The sequence below is a fragment of the Cnephaeus nilssonii genome (assembly GCF_951640355.1).
Source record: "Cnephaeus nilssonii genome assembly, chromosome: 8".
In the NCBI taxonomy this organism is placed as follows: Eukaryota; Metazoa; Chordata; class Mammalia; order Chiroptera; family Vespertilionidae; genus Cnephaeus; species Cnephaeus nilssonii.
In genome coordinates, this window is record NC_137079.1 from 89,539,549 (window position 1) to 89,554,587 (window position 15,039).

General features: G+C 46.1%; 1 protein-coding gene and 1 pseudogene across 3 annotated transcripts in view; both read left to right on the plus strand.

Annotated features, from left to right (window-relative positions):
* The first annotated feature begins 257 nt into the window (after window positions 1-257).
* On the plus strand, window positions 258-1,088 carry LOC307103931 (small ribosomal subunit protein eS1-like; annotated as a pseudogene). The gene has a single exon. The product of its transcript is annotated as a small ribosomal subunit protein eS1-like (transcript).
* A 12,221-nt stretch (window positions 1,089-13,309) lies between these two features.
* The window catches only part of RNASEH2B (ribonuclease H2 subunit B), a 79,932-nt gene continuing 78,202 nt past the window's right edge, over window positions 13,310-15,039 (plus strand). For both annotated transcript variants that reach the window (XM_079779128.1, XM_079779129.1), the window contains exon 1: window positions 13,310-13,641. In XM_079779128.1, coding sequence (XP_079635254.1) covers window positions 13,578-13,641 — 64 coding nt within the window. In that variant the 5' untranslated portion in view covers window positions 13,310-13,577. The remainder of the gene's footprint in view (window positions 13,642-15,039) is intronic.

The window sequence follows — 15,039 nt, forward strand, 5'->3', positions numbered from 1 at the left end:
CTGCAGGAGCAGAAAGAAGACCCAAGAGGCTGAAGTCGCAGTGACTAAGGGGTGGGCAGGGGTCAGTTTGTCTTGGCTTTGAGTGCCATACTGAAGATTTTAAATTTATTTGAAGGGCCATTAGAAGCCATTGCAGGGGTTTAAGCAGAAAAGTGACTTGCTAAATTTTCTTTCTGAAACTGCTCTGTCCAATATGGCAGCCATTAGCCCCACACAACTATTTAAATTTAAATTAATTAAGATTGAACAGTCTCTCTAAACAGCACCATGACGGTGGGCAAGAATAAGCGCCTTACGAAAGGCGGCAAAAAGGGAGCCAAGAAGAAAGTGGTTGATCCATTTTCTAAGAAAGATTGGTACGATGTGAAAGCACCAGCCATGTTCAATATAAGAAATATTGGAAAAACACTGGTTACGAGAACTCAAGAACCAAAATTGCATCTGATGGTCTCAAGGGTCGTGTTTTTGAAGTGAGCCTAGCTGATCTGCAGAATGATGAAGTTGCATTTAGAAAATTGAAGCTAATTACTGAGGATGTTCAGGGCAAAAACTGCCTGACTAATTTCCATGGCATGGATCTTACCCATGACAAAATGTGCTCTATGGTCAAGAACTGGCAGACCATGATTGAAGCTCATGTCAATGTCAAGACTACCGATGGTTATTTGCTTCATCTCTTCTGAGTTGGTTTTACTAAAAAACGCAACAATCAGATTTGGAAGACCTCTTATGCTCAGCATCAGCAAGTTCGCCAAATCCAGAAGAAAATGATGGAAATCATGACCCAAGAGGTGTAGACAAATGACTTGAAAGAAGTGGTCAATAAATTGATTCCAGACAGCATTGGAAAAGACATAGAAAAGGCTTGCCAATCTATTTATCCGCTCCATGATGTCTTTGTTAGAAAAGTCAAAATGCTGAAGAAGCCCAAGTTTGAATTGGGAAAACTCATGGAGCTTCATGGTGAAGGTAGCAGTCCTGGAAAAGCTACTGGGGATGAGACAGGTGCTAAAGTTGAACGAGCTGATGGATATGAGCCTCCAGTCCAATAATCTGTTTAAAATTCAGACATTTAATGGTGACAAATAAAAAAAAACTATTTGTGATAAAAAAATAAAAAAAAAGATTGAACAAAATTTTAAATTCAGTTTCTCAGTCACAATCCTCATCTCAAGTGCTGAAAAGCCACATGTGGCTAGTGGCTTCATTAATAGGAAGTACAGATATAGAGCATTTCCACCACTGCAGAAAGATCCATTGGATAACACTGTTGAAAATATTGGACACTCAACTGTATGGTAAGCGTGTCAGTGGGAACAATTGCAGTGTCTATAAAATTTGAATGTATCTAATAGTACATCTAAGAACTTTTTGAAATGAAAAAAATTTTTAATTATAATCTAGTTGAAAATGAATTTTGAGTTTTGAAAGAGAGATTTAACAGTTTAGAAAAATATCTGTGTTTATATACTTACTAGAGGCCCGGTGCACGAAATTCATGCATGGGGGGGGGTGTCCCTCAGCCCAGCCTGCACCCTCTCCAATCTGGGACCCCCTAGAGGGATGTCCGACTGCCCGTTTAGGCCTGAACCTGGTGGGATCGGGCCTAAATGGGCAGTCGGACATCCGTCTCACAATCCAGGACTGCTGGCTCCCAACTGTTCGCCTGCCTGTCTTCCTGATTGCCCCTAACTGCTTCTGCCTGCCAGCCTGATCACCCCCTAACCACTCCCCTGCCAGCCTGTTTGCCCCTAAGTGCCCTCCCCTGCAGGCCTGGTCACCCCTAACTGCCCTCCCTTGCAGGCCTGGTTCCTCCCAACTGCCCTCCCCTGCTGGCCATCTTGTGGTGGCCATCTTGTGTCCACATGGGGGCAGGATCATTGACCACATGGGGGCAACCATCTTGTGTGTTGGAGTGATGGCCAATCTGCATATTACTCTTTTATTAGATAGGACTAGAGGTCCAGTGTATGAAATTTGTTTATGGGGGATTCCCTCAGCCCAGCCTGCACTCTCTCCAATCTGGAACCCCTCAGGGGATGTCCGATGGCCGGTGTAGGCCCGATCCCCGAGATCAGGCCTACACCGGCAGTCGGACATTCCTCTCACAATCTGGGACCACTGGCACCTAACTGCCCCCTCTGCCAGCCTGGTTGCCCCTAACTGCCCCCCTGCTGGCTTGGTTGCCCCCAACTGCGCCCCCCTGCCGGCCTGGTTGCCCCATGCGGCCTGCTAGTTCAGTCGTTTGGTCGTCCTTCACTAATCCCCTGCAGGCCTGGTTGTAGGCAGCCATCTTGTGATGGTGTGACAATCAATTTGCATATCACCGCTTTATTATCCTCTCTAATAAAATGGTAATATGCAAATTAACCATCACTCCGCTACATAAGCCGCACCCACCAGCCAAGCCACGCCCACCAGCCAATCAGGGCGAGTATGCAAATTAACCCCAATCCAAGATGGCTACAGCCACAGAGAGCAAGGTTTCCCAGGTAACAGAGGAAGCCAAGCTTTCCATAGCCATTGCAGGCCTAAGCCTCCACTCAAGTTACAAAGTTTCAATTATAGAAGGTAAACAAATTCAAACAAATGGCGGCAGAATGGAGCTTGAGGGAGCAGGCCAGGGTTGCCGGCGGCAACAGGGGAAGCAAAGCTTTCCGCACACCCTGGCCGGGCTCACCCGCTTAAGGCTACAAAGTTTCAATTGTAGAAGGTGAATTAACTGCCACAGAAATGGCTGCCGGAGCCCCAGGCTTGGCTCTGCTCCAGGCTACAAAGTTTCAATTATAGAAGAAAAATAAATTCCAGATACCAGGGCCTCCCCTTAGGTTGCCAGGGGGCGTGGCCGGCCTACAAACCACCACAGGCCCCTCGCTCAGGCTGCCCCACACCCCAAGGGAACCCCCACCTGATCCGGGACACCCTTCAGGGCAAACCAGCTGGCCCCCACCCGTGCACCAGGCCTCTATCCTATCTAATAAAAGAGTAATATACAGATTGATCATCACTGCAACACACAATATAGCTGCCCCCATGTGGTCAAAGATCCTGCCCCCATGTGGTCACAAGATGGCCACCACAAGATGGCAAGCAGGAGAGGGCAGTTGGGAGGCACCCGGCCTGCAAGGGAGGGCAGTTGAGAGGGATCAGGCTTGCAAGGGAGGGCAGTTGGAGGTGATCAACCCTGCAGGAGAGGGCAGTTAGGGGTGACCAGGCTGGCAGAGGAGGGAAGTTGGGGGCAAACAGGCTGGCAGGGGAGCAGTTAAGCATCAACCAGGCTGGCAGCGGAGTGGTTAGGGGGTGATCAGGCTGGCAGGCAGAAGCGGTTAGGGGCAATCAGGAAGGCAGGCAGGCAAGCAGTTGGGAGCCAGCAGTCCTGGATTGTGAGAGGGATGTCCGACTGCCCGTTTAGGCCCTAAACGGGCAGTCGGACATCCCTCCAGGAGTCCCAGATTGGAGAGGGTACAGGTTGGGCTGAGGGACAACCCCCCGCCGTGCACGAATTTCGTGCACCGGGCTTCTAGTATAGGATAAAATCAAGTTATTCTCAAACCTTTTGAGAAACTCTCAAATATTTTGAGATATAGTTCTAAAATCTGCACTGTTCTCTAAAAAGAAATATATCTAATGATTGGTCTGGAGATAATGAGCAAAAATCTATTAGCAAATTTACTAATTAGGGTCAGGTCTATGCCTTAATGAAAACATAAAACAATTGCTTATTTGACATAAAATTTCTTTAACTAACTACCATAAATATTGGCTGCCTGTCAAAAATGATATACACAGATTTCATATGTTTTAAATTTCCTAATAGTGACCCAACCCACACAATATTTTTATATCATGACAGCTGTCATAAAAGCAGAACATCTTATATATACAGAGGATTTTGATTAATGGGTTAATGGTGGGTCCCTGTTTAAAGTCATTAGGCCCTATGTGGTGTTTAGCCAAAACATGCTCAGAGTTGACAACGCTCTTGATTATGATATCCAAATGTTAGAATATAACCAAAATGATCACATTACTGATAGCAATGTTATTTCAACTGCAGAACACAACCTACTACTAGGCTGTGAAATAAATTTAGTCAATGTTATCAGCATTTCTTTTGTGTGACTGCTGGATCATGCTATAAAATGTATTTCTTACTGTGGATTACAGTGAAAATATTTTATTCAATATTGGGCTTCTTCCAGGTGTTTAGATGCAACTACTCTTGGTTGGTCCACTTTTTTCTTTTGGCCACATATTGATCAAAGTCCTTTTATTACACATTATTACACTCTCTTAGCACTCCTTAGTCAGTCCTCTGGGGGAATCTCATTTTACTCCCATCAATGGCATGCAAGGTACTCACTGCTGCAACCTCATCTCCTACATTCAACCACACAGCCTCCTTTGCTGTCCTTGAATGTGCCATACTGCAGAGCCTTTGCACTGGCTGTTTCCTGTGCCTGGAACCCTTCCCACGAGGAGAGTACCCACCTAACTCCTTATCTTCCTTTAAGTCTATGCTCAGATGTTAACTTACTAATTGAGCCCACCCTGACTGCTTTATTTAAATTGCAACTGTTCTCATTCACAAACCTTATTTCCCTGTTGTATTTCTTTCCTCCACAGTACTAGCCGTCTTCTACTGTATTCTAGAATTTATTTATTGTGTATATTGTTTGTCTATCTCTCTCTACTAGATGTAAACTCCAGGAGGGCAGATATTTTTGTGTTTTATTTACTGATATAGCCCAATCAACCAATCAACCAGACAATGTTTGGCACAGAGTCAGTGTCTATAAATATTAGATTGGTCCACATTGCACATGCATGAGAGGGAGGGAAGGAGGAAGGGAGGGAGGGAGGGAGAGAGAGAGAGAAAGAGAGAGAGAGAGAGAGAGAGAGAGAGAGAGAGAGAGAGAGAACCAAGAATTAAATACAAAGTTATCAGGAGGTTGTTATTGCATTTTTTGGTTATTTCCTGCCTTTTGTCAAAAACTTCTAACTTCTTAGAAGCAGCCAGTCTATTTTACATTTTCTCCTTATATGGCCTATTCCTCCTCTGGTTCTACAAGATTTTGGAGGAAGAGCTTCCACTAACTTCTAGGAATCAATCCCAGAGGAGTATAGCACAAGGTAACAAATGAGCCTCTGGTTACAATTTATAGATTTAAGATAGCTAATGGAGGCAAGATCATCGCTGCTGCAACCTCTACTGAAGTTATTGATCCAATATTGAAAATGAAGTAGTAAAGGAGGTCAGAAAATAAATAACAGGGTCAGTTGATTTACAACATAAAACTTAGGTAGGAAAGTAAAAGGTTCAATGTGATGTATCCTGAAATTTTGTTTCTGGAGTGGCCCAGTTTAGGGAATAAAGGTCCCCAGTGGAGCTGATCTGCTACTCCAACAGGAGGGTTATATACTTGGCACATTTCATCTATTTCCCACCTCAAATTTTTCAACATAGAAGGAGAGTCTACTATTTGCACCTAATGAAGTCAACAATGCCTTCCTGTGCCACTGGATCCTATAGGACTCATACTATATTGGGCCACACTACCAAGCCTGGGAGACATAGCAAGTCTACCTAATACAAAAAAAAAAAAAAATACTGGTTATAAATATGTTCAATGAACTTAGAGAAAACTCCAACAGCATAAAAAATGACATGAAAGCTGTGAAAAGAACCAGTCAGAAATGAAAGATACACTAACTGAAATGAAGAATAATTTACCAAAAAAAATCAACAGTAGAGTAGATGAAGCTGAGAATCAAAATAGTGATTTTAAATATAAAGAAGAAAAAAACATCTAATCACAACAGCAAAAGGTAAAAATGAAGACAGTGAAAGGAGCCTCTGGAAAAACTTCAAGCATACCATTTATATCCTGGGGTTGCCAGAGGAGAAGAGAGAGAGCAAGAAATTGAAAACCTATTTGAGAAATTAATGACCAAAAACTTCCCTAACTTGGAGAAGCTAGACATACAAGTCCAGGAAGTAAAGAGAGTCCCAAACAAGATGAACCCAAAGAGGCCTTCAGCAAGACACATCCTAATTAACATGTAGAAGGTTAAAGACAAAGAGAGAATCTTAAAATCATTAAGAGAAAAGCAGTTAGTTACCTATAAGGGAGCTCCCATATGACTGTCAACTAATTTCTCAACAGAAACTTTTCAGGCTAGAAGGGATTGGCAAGAAATATTCAAAGTGATAGGACCTACAACCAAGATTACTCCACCCAGCAAAGCTGTCATTTAGAATGGAAGGACATATAAAGAACTTCCCAGACAAGAAAAAGCTAAAGGAGTTCATCACCACTAATTTAGTATGACATGAAATGTTAAAAAGACTTCTTTAAGAAGAATAATAAGAAGAAAAGATTAAAAATATGAACAATAAAATGGCAATAAATATGTATCTATCAACAATTGAATCTAAAAAATAAAATAAACAAATAGCAGAACAAAACAGACTCAAACACACAGAGAACTTTTTCTTGGTTTCCAGATGGGAGGGGGGTTAAGGGTATGGATGAAACAGGTGAAGGGATTAAGAAGTACAGTTTGGTAGTAGCAGAATAATCATGGGATATAAAGTAGAGCACAGGGAATATGGTCGATAATCCTATATAATAAAACCCTAATATGCAAATCGACCAAATGGCAGAACGACCAGTGGAACAACCACTTGCTATGATGCTCACTGACCACCAGGGGGCAGACGCTCAACAATAATATTCTGGTTTTCTTTGGTAAGTCCTGATTACTTTTACCAATAATATCACAATTAAGAGGCTTAAGGATACACATTCATTTATAATATCCTAGTGATACATTTCTTTTTTAAAAATCATTTTTTAATTTTCAATTACAATTGAAAATTACAGTTGACATACAATATTATATTAGTTTCAGGTGTACACTCCAGTGATTAGACATTACATAACTTACTAAGTGGTCATACTGATAAATCTCGTACCCACCTGACATCATACATATATATTAGAATACTAGAGGCCCGGTGCATGAAAGTCATGTGTGTGTTGGGGGGGGGGGGAGAGGGGGATGTTCCCTCAGCCTGGTCTGCGTCCTCTCACAATCTGGGACCCCTTGGGGGATATCAGGCCTAAACCAGCAGTCGGACATCCCTCTCGCAATCCGGGATGCTGCATGCACCAGTGACCATACTTTTCATACAGGTGAAAGGCATCTTGCTGTTGTATGGGCAGCTACATTTTTTTTTGCTCTGATTATAAAAAGTAGTTTATAACATGATCGATCCTTCTGAGGCAGTAGTACCATTTTCCCCATCTTATGGTGGAAAAAATGAAGCAGAGAGAAGGTAAGTAATTGGCTTTGTCACGCAGTTATAAGTGTCAGAATCAGGGCTGACCACAAAATGTGCAAGCCAGAGTCCATGCATGTCATCACTGCATCCTTCTATTTTTTTCATTGTTAGAGTAGCCTTGCCAGGTTTAAATTTTAAATCTAAGAGGTTGCTCCCAATATATAGGGTACGGTTCCTAGGCCTGGCCGGCAATCAGGGTCATCTGTGGGATGACTAGTGGGCAGGGCAATTGGGGGGCCCCCGCTGGCATCTGCCTTGGCTGGTGGCCTGGCGCTGCCTGCTGGCCGGCCCCACCCCTTGATCGCTGCCACTGGTCGCCTCCCTCTTGGGGGGCAGACACACCTAGGAGGAAGCACAGAGTAAAATAAAACTAGAAATTAATGATATTCCTATTTTCAAACTAAAAATATTAAATGAGCAATTTTGGAAAATATAAGTAGAACTATTATGGTTAGATTTTAATCACCAATCTTTCCTTTTTCTTCATAGTTTGGTTCATACTATCTATATAAGTTTGTATCCTGATTTTGAAAATAAATATTTAAAAAGCCAACATTTTGGCATTTCTCAATTTATTAACTTGTTTAGTAATGCATTACTTAAAAACACATCTCAAAAGTATTGCAATGTAGGAAATATTAAAAACATATATAAAGCAATTTAAGTCAGGATAACTAAAAGTTATAACAATTTCTGAAGTGTATGGAGATTGCTTAGGCTGACATGCAGAAAAATATGCAATTATATGATTATATGATTCATTTGATCATGGTATCTCTACAGAGAGTGCAGGCACAAAACTATATATTTTGGAGCCTAAATTACCTGAATTAAATAAGTATGTGTTATGCTTATAGCCACACACACACACACACACACAGAGAAATGTGTAAACAAACACCACCTGGAACACGCCTGCAGTTGAACAAGATGGATTTGTTCCTCATTAGAGGGTTTGGGCTTTGGTTGGGGGACTGGAGGAGGATCTAAGGAAGCAGGGATTCACTCTAGGTTGGGTGCTGTTAGAAACTGAGGCAATTCTATGATTGGATATCTCAATAAATCTTGTCTACAGGGAGGGGAAGCTGGAATGAGGATAAAGCTGTAACTGATAAAGAAGTAGCAGTCACTTATTTTGGCCAAGAGAGTGTGGCAAAATGACCTGGTTTTTTGTTGTTGTTGTTTGTTTGGTGTGTGTGTGTGTGTGTGTGTGTGTGTGTGTGTGTGTGTGTGCTTTGCAAGATCATGAAGTGCACTTGTTTTGTCTCATTTTTTTCCTGGTCAGCCTTGTCTGAGACTGGTATTCTGGGAGAATGTTTTTTGGGAAATACATGGTCTGGCTGTGAGCTCTGGGCCAGCTTCTGTCAGGGATTGCTCTTCTTTCTCAAAAGCTTCAGTCATTCTTATTCTATAACTGGCAGATCTTACATGTTTATATGTGAGTATGTGTCACACTGCCCCTTTTGCAACAAGTGCAATCCAATTTTAGGCTGGCTTAAGTAAGAGAGTGAATATAAAAGAAACTAGTGGCCTGGTGCATGAAATTCATGCACAGAAGGGGGTCCCTCAGCCCAGCCTACACACACTCCAATCGGGGACTCCTTGGGGGATGTCCAACTGCTGGCAGTTGGACATCCCTCTCGCAATCTGGGACTGCTGGCTCCTAACCACTCATCTGCCTGCTTGCCTGATAGCCCCTAACTGCCTCTGCCTGCCTGCCTGATCGCTCCTAACTGACCTCCCCTGCCGGTCTGGTTGCCCCCAACTGCCCTCCCCTACTGGCCTGATCTTGCCTCCAACGGCCCTCCCCTGCCAGCCTGATCTCACCCCTAACTGCTCTCCCCTGCCAGCCTGATCACCCCTAACTGCCTCTGCCTGCCTGATCGCCCCTAACAGCCCTCCCCTGTTGGCCTGATCTTGCTCCCAACTGCCCTCCCCTGCAGGCCAATTTGGTTCTGATTGGTCGGTTTCTATGCCAGTCAGCGTCAAAAGCTCCAGCTTCTAGGCAGCCATTGGCTCCTCACAGTTCACCCAGATTTGGTTCTGATTGGTTGGTTTCTATGCCAGTCAGCGTCTCTAGGCCTATCTCCAGGCCTGATCAGAGAAACAGAGGAGCGGCTGCTGGTGAATCCCGGAGAGAAAGAGAGAGGCAATGGCTGATCAACAGCTGCCATGGAGGCTGCGGATCAGACCCTGCCTCTCTCTCCGAGCCTCTCTCCGGCCTGATCTGCAGCACCCTCGGCAGTCAGTGCTGGGTTGCCTGACTGCAGGACTGACTTGTGGTGTTCAGTCGGTTGTTACGGACCCTGGGCTTTTATATATTAGGATACTCTCCTTCTAGAAAGGATGGTTCAGTACTATCCATTGGTCCTGTTTCTAAACAGTTGGCCCTTTCAAGAGCTGATCCTTTCTCATTCTCAGCACATGCTTTGGGTGCTATTTTGCCTTCTCTGTTGTCTCTAGATGAGCATTTGGAAACATGATAAAAGTGATGATAAATATGGATTTTCATTTTTATTTTGTTATGACAGAAGAATTCTCATGTTTTTAATAATTTATGAGAAAAAAAATTTACTACCTTTAGTTCAAGCTCTCTCTGATCTCATCACTGAGCATTGCTAAAGGTCATTTGCATTGAACTGTTTTTTTTCCCCAGTTCCTTTTTTTTGGTTTGTTTGTACTAGAAAATGAATACCTATTGCTTCTACCTTTAGAAAAGTTTCTATGATTCTATATTTACAGGTATTAAGGTTGCTATTCCCTTTTTTTTCAGAATGACTTGCTTATCTCTTTGCATGTTAGTGGGATGAGATTAAAACTTAATTTATAGGATATTTTATGATATACTAGATATAATCAATTTGTTCTTATTTATAAAACTTAGGAATACCACAAGCCACACTTACTTTTACCATAACTGCCATATCTACCCACATATACATTCAGAAAATATTTGCTGAGCACATGATGTCTCCTAGGTATTAGGACATTAGGGTAGGAGGAAGGGGAGGGAAATTAAGAGCCCAATCTCTGGGTTGGACCTCTTGCTCTGCCACTTGCTGGTTTTGTATGTTGGACAATTAGTTTATTTCTCTAAATTTACATTCTTCCTCTGTAAAATGTGGGGATCATGCTAATACTTCCCCTTAAGGCTACTGGAGGACTGAAAGAGCTTGTCACAGCACTCAGTTAAAGCCATTGTTATTTTTTGAGAATAAAGTGAATTACTAGATGCTGTCCTTCTCAAGGAACTGAAGAGAATCAGAAGCTCTATTACCTAGTAAGATAACTGAGGTTGGAAGCATCTCACTCATTCTTGGGAAGGGTGTTGGGAGGCAGCAAGAGGAGTGCTATGGAGAAGGCATTGTCTAAAGAAGGTCTGAAGGCAGAGGTGGAGGGGAGGGAAGGAGGTAGAGGAATGAGGCTAGTAGAGAGCAGGGCAGCCTCAGCTTGGGAACACAATGCAAACATGACAGAAGGCAGTTCCTCCTGGCCAGACTGGGCAGAGTAGGGAGAGAGAGAGGTGGTGGGACCTGTGGTTGAAGGGGCAAATGAGGACCAGATTTCAAGGCCATTTGTTCAAAGCATAGTACCTTGGAATTTACCCTGAGGACAATAGGGATCTAGAGTCGTCTCCAACATCACCACTGGTCCCCCTTCCAAGAAGGTACTTCTTTTTTTTTAAGTGGATAAAGGAAATTGTTCAGAGATGTTTGTTGCAGCACATTAAAAAAAATTCGTTTTTGCTCTTGGATCTAAACATGAGAAAGTTTGCTATAATCTCAATAGGACATACTGACAGTGGTCCATACTATGTGTCCTGGTCTCTCTCTTATTTGATTTTCCTTGTCCCCCTCATTCCTTATCCCATTATCCTCCATTTTAAGACACCCATTTCTTTTGTGCTTGATAATTGGCCTTCACTGTGCATGTATCCTTATAAAACATGTTTTTTTAATGTGTGTTTTTAATTTACCTACATGGTATTCTGCTATAAATCTATGCCTAACTTTTTTCATGATATAAAGGACCCAGGTTGTTATGTGTACATCTAGTTAATTGATTCTAACTGCTGCATAATCCATATATTGTATACTTTGTAGCACTATCTAGAATAATAAAAGGCTAATATGCTAATTAGACCACACGTCTTCTGGACGTCATTCCAGACATCCTTCCTGATGAAGCCGGGGCCAGGGGGAAGCCAGCCCGGGTCCTGGGTGCCTGCGGGCGGCCCAGGGGAAGCCAGCCTGGGTCCCGGGTGCCTGCCGGTGGCCAGATGGGAAGCCCGGGTCCTGGAGGAAAGCTGGTGCTGGCAGCCCGGGCCCGGGTGCTGGAGGGAAGCCGGTGCTGGCAGCCCAGGCCCGGGTGCTGGAGGGAAGCCGGTGCCAGCAGCTGGGAGAAGGAAGGCCTACTCTTGCATGAATTTTTGTGCATCGGGCCTCTAGTCTTATATAATAAAAGCCTAATATGCAAATTGTCCTCTCAACCGGGAGTTTGACCAGGGGGCAGGGCCAGCTGGCCAACCTCCCACGGCCCCTCCCCCAGGCAGGCCCCACCCCAGATCGCACCCCCCCACCAGATTGGGGGCGGGGCTGGCCAGCCAACCTCCGGTGTCCCCTCCCCCCGGGGCCAGGCCCAATTGGCCCCGAACAGGGCAGGCCAGCCGGACCCCACCCATGCATGAATTCATGCACTGGACCTCTAGTTTATAATAATACTGTGAAATAACCTAAGTATTGCACAGTAGGGAATAGTTAAGTAATCTTGGTGCATTAATAGTGTGATATAACATGCCTCCATTAAGAATGACAGTTCTGGATGCTATGGGGTATGTTTTTATGACAATGTAAAGGGAGAAAAGCAAACAGAATTGTATTTATCCTGTGAAAACAACCACATACTAGTAAAAATACATGTTTATCCGGCCAATGGCTAGAAAGGAGCAGAGGAAATAAAAACAGCTCGAGGTCGGAACACTGGAACTGTAACATGTCTCTTATAGCTGTTAGTCATGATTGTGGTGTGCCTGGGTATGTGACCTACACAGCAGAGCTTTACCCAGTATAATCGTAGTGGACAGAATAGATCAGAGTAAGATAAATCTCCGCCTGCCCCAGGCTTGGCATTTCCTTGCTCCTCCTCAGCCAGAAAGTCTTCCTCTCTACCACCGTGTCCTGCACCGAACTGCAGCTGTCTCCTTCCCATGGGAAACCGGGTTGAAAATAAAAAGTCCTTTCAGAAGGCTGAGACAGATCCAGTGTTGTCAAATTTAAGTGCATAGAGTTACATATAGTATTCTGCCATTTGTGCAAAAGGCAAGACATAAGAATTTGTAAGTGTACGGAAAATTTCTGGAAGAATAGACAAGAAGTTGTCACCGGTAATTGCCCCGGGGAGCGGGTTTAGGGATCTGGGGTAGGAGGGAGACATACTTTCCTTTAAAGTATGAGAGAAATGGCTATTATCCTTTTTATAACCACGTTACACCAAGCATCACCTTTTCAATTAAACTTTTTTTAAAAGCTTAAGTTCCCCAATTTCATGACCCTGACTTTTTAAACACTGCTTTTTAAAATGTCTTAATTTTTAACTCATTACGAAGTCGCCCAAAATAACAGATTCATACTGTGAGCCTCAAATTGTGAAACCTCTTTTTAGTGATGAGGACCCGGCCAATTTGAAGCACACACTCTTTTGACATTAATTCCTACGCAGAACGCAACCGATGAGCAAGATACACAGACAAGAGTCCAGAGGATTCCGATGTGGTTGCTGTTGTCACGGACATCAACTTGCTCCCCGCGTGTCCTCCGGCCCGGGGTCGGCCGGGGCCCCAGCCCCCCGGGGTGGCGGGCGTCTCGGTGCGGCGCCCCAGGGCCCTCCCGGGCCGGCCCCGCCGCCCCCGCGCCCTGTCCCTGAGCGGCCGCCGGCGCGCAGGCGGCGTCACCAGCGCCTAAACTGGGCGCCCACCCCGGCGGGGAACGGGGACGGAGGGGAGCGGCCGCGGCCTCACCCCCGCGGGCGGGCGGCGAGGCGCCGGAGCTCAGGCCGCCGCCGCCTGGCGCCAAGTTTAAAAAGTTAACGTGACGGCGGCTGGCACCGGAAACGAAACCAAATTCGCCCCGCGGGCCGCCTCCGGGGCCCCGCCAGGCCCTCGGCGCCGCGCCACCGGAACAGCCCCTCTCCCGCCATTTCCCGCCGCGCCCGGGCGGAGAAGGCCGGCTGCATGGCGCGCCGCGAGGACTGCGGGGACGGCGCCCGCGCCCGGGAGCACGTGTTCCTGCTTCCAGGTAACCAGGCCCGCCCCGGGGGGGGGGGGGGCAGCCGGGTCGGCCTCCAGCCCCGCGGCCGGCCCCCGCGTGCGCGGAGCGTCCCGCCGGAAGGCGCCCCCGCCGCCCTCACGCCCGCGGCCCCCGCGCGCTCCCCTGCGGGACCCACGGGCCGACCCGGCGGTCTCCGGGAACACGCCGCCCTCATATCGGTCACTGTACGGCCCGCTCGGTTTGCAAACCTCAACCGGAAGCGCCAAACCGGACCCCCGCCCCCCTGCCCCCGCCCCGCCTCTCCGCTGCCCCCGGCCCCCCAGCCCCGTTCTCATTCTGTGGGGTCCATGGGCCGTAGGGAGCGTGCGGCCTCGGCCTGTGGGGAGCGACGAGGGTCCACGGCGCTGCGGCGCCGGGCGGTGTCCTGCCCTCGGGGTGTGAGTCCATGCTCCCCCTGGGCAGCCGGCTCCCCGCCTGGGCTCCTACCGGTCGGAAGCTAGGGTCTAGGCGGCCTGCCCTGGGACCAACCCTGGGACAAACCCGGGTGGGGAGACGGAGACGGGAGAGAAGCTGGGACGAGGGGGGGGGAGAGACTCTGGTGGGCGGGTAGTGGCGGGAGGGCTGGGGTCAGCCCCGCACGCACCCCACCCTGACCCCGGCCATCGGGGCCTGCGGGGGCCTGGGAGGGCGGTCAGCTGCCACAGGTGATGGGCCCCGTTAAACGGCAGAATGAAAGGAGTTTGGGACTGGGGAGTGAAAGCCAGAAAAGTCTGGCACTTTTTAGACTATATGGATATGATGGCATCACATAGAAAATAAGGAAAATACGTTGTTTGTGTTTGAGTTTTAGCTCGGCAAATGCTTTAAAGTATTTGCTAACGACGATAGAGTTGTCCAGTCCTGTAGGTTTGATGGTGGATATTGAAAAGTGTCACATGTCAGTTTGTAAGTATTTTTGCGTGTCTAACCTTTTAAACCTTTACAAAGAGGTATAACGTCCAGTAAAATCTACATATTTAAGTGTGCAACGCAATGAGGTTTTCATATGTATACACGCCTGTAACCATCCTCCAGGTCCTGATGATGTAGAACTTGTTGGGCAAGCTCCCCATGTCTGTGGGTAGATACCCCGTAACCTCTCTGCTGACCTCTGTCACCAGAGATTCGTTTCACCTGTTGAGGTCAGTGTGCGCTCCTGTGTGTCTGGCTGCTTTCACTCAGCATTATAGCCCGTCAGATTCATCCATATTGGGTGTAGCAGTTTGTTGGTTGATTTGTGTTTTTATTTCTATGTATATTTTATTGCATAAATATCCATAATATTTATCTCCTCTACTGTGGATGGACATTTGGATTTCCAGTTGGTAACTGTTGTGAATTACACTTCTAGGATAGAGAGGAATTTGTTTCTGTAGGGTGCAATAC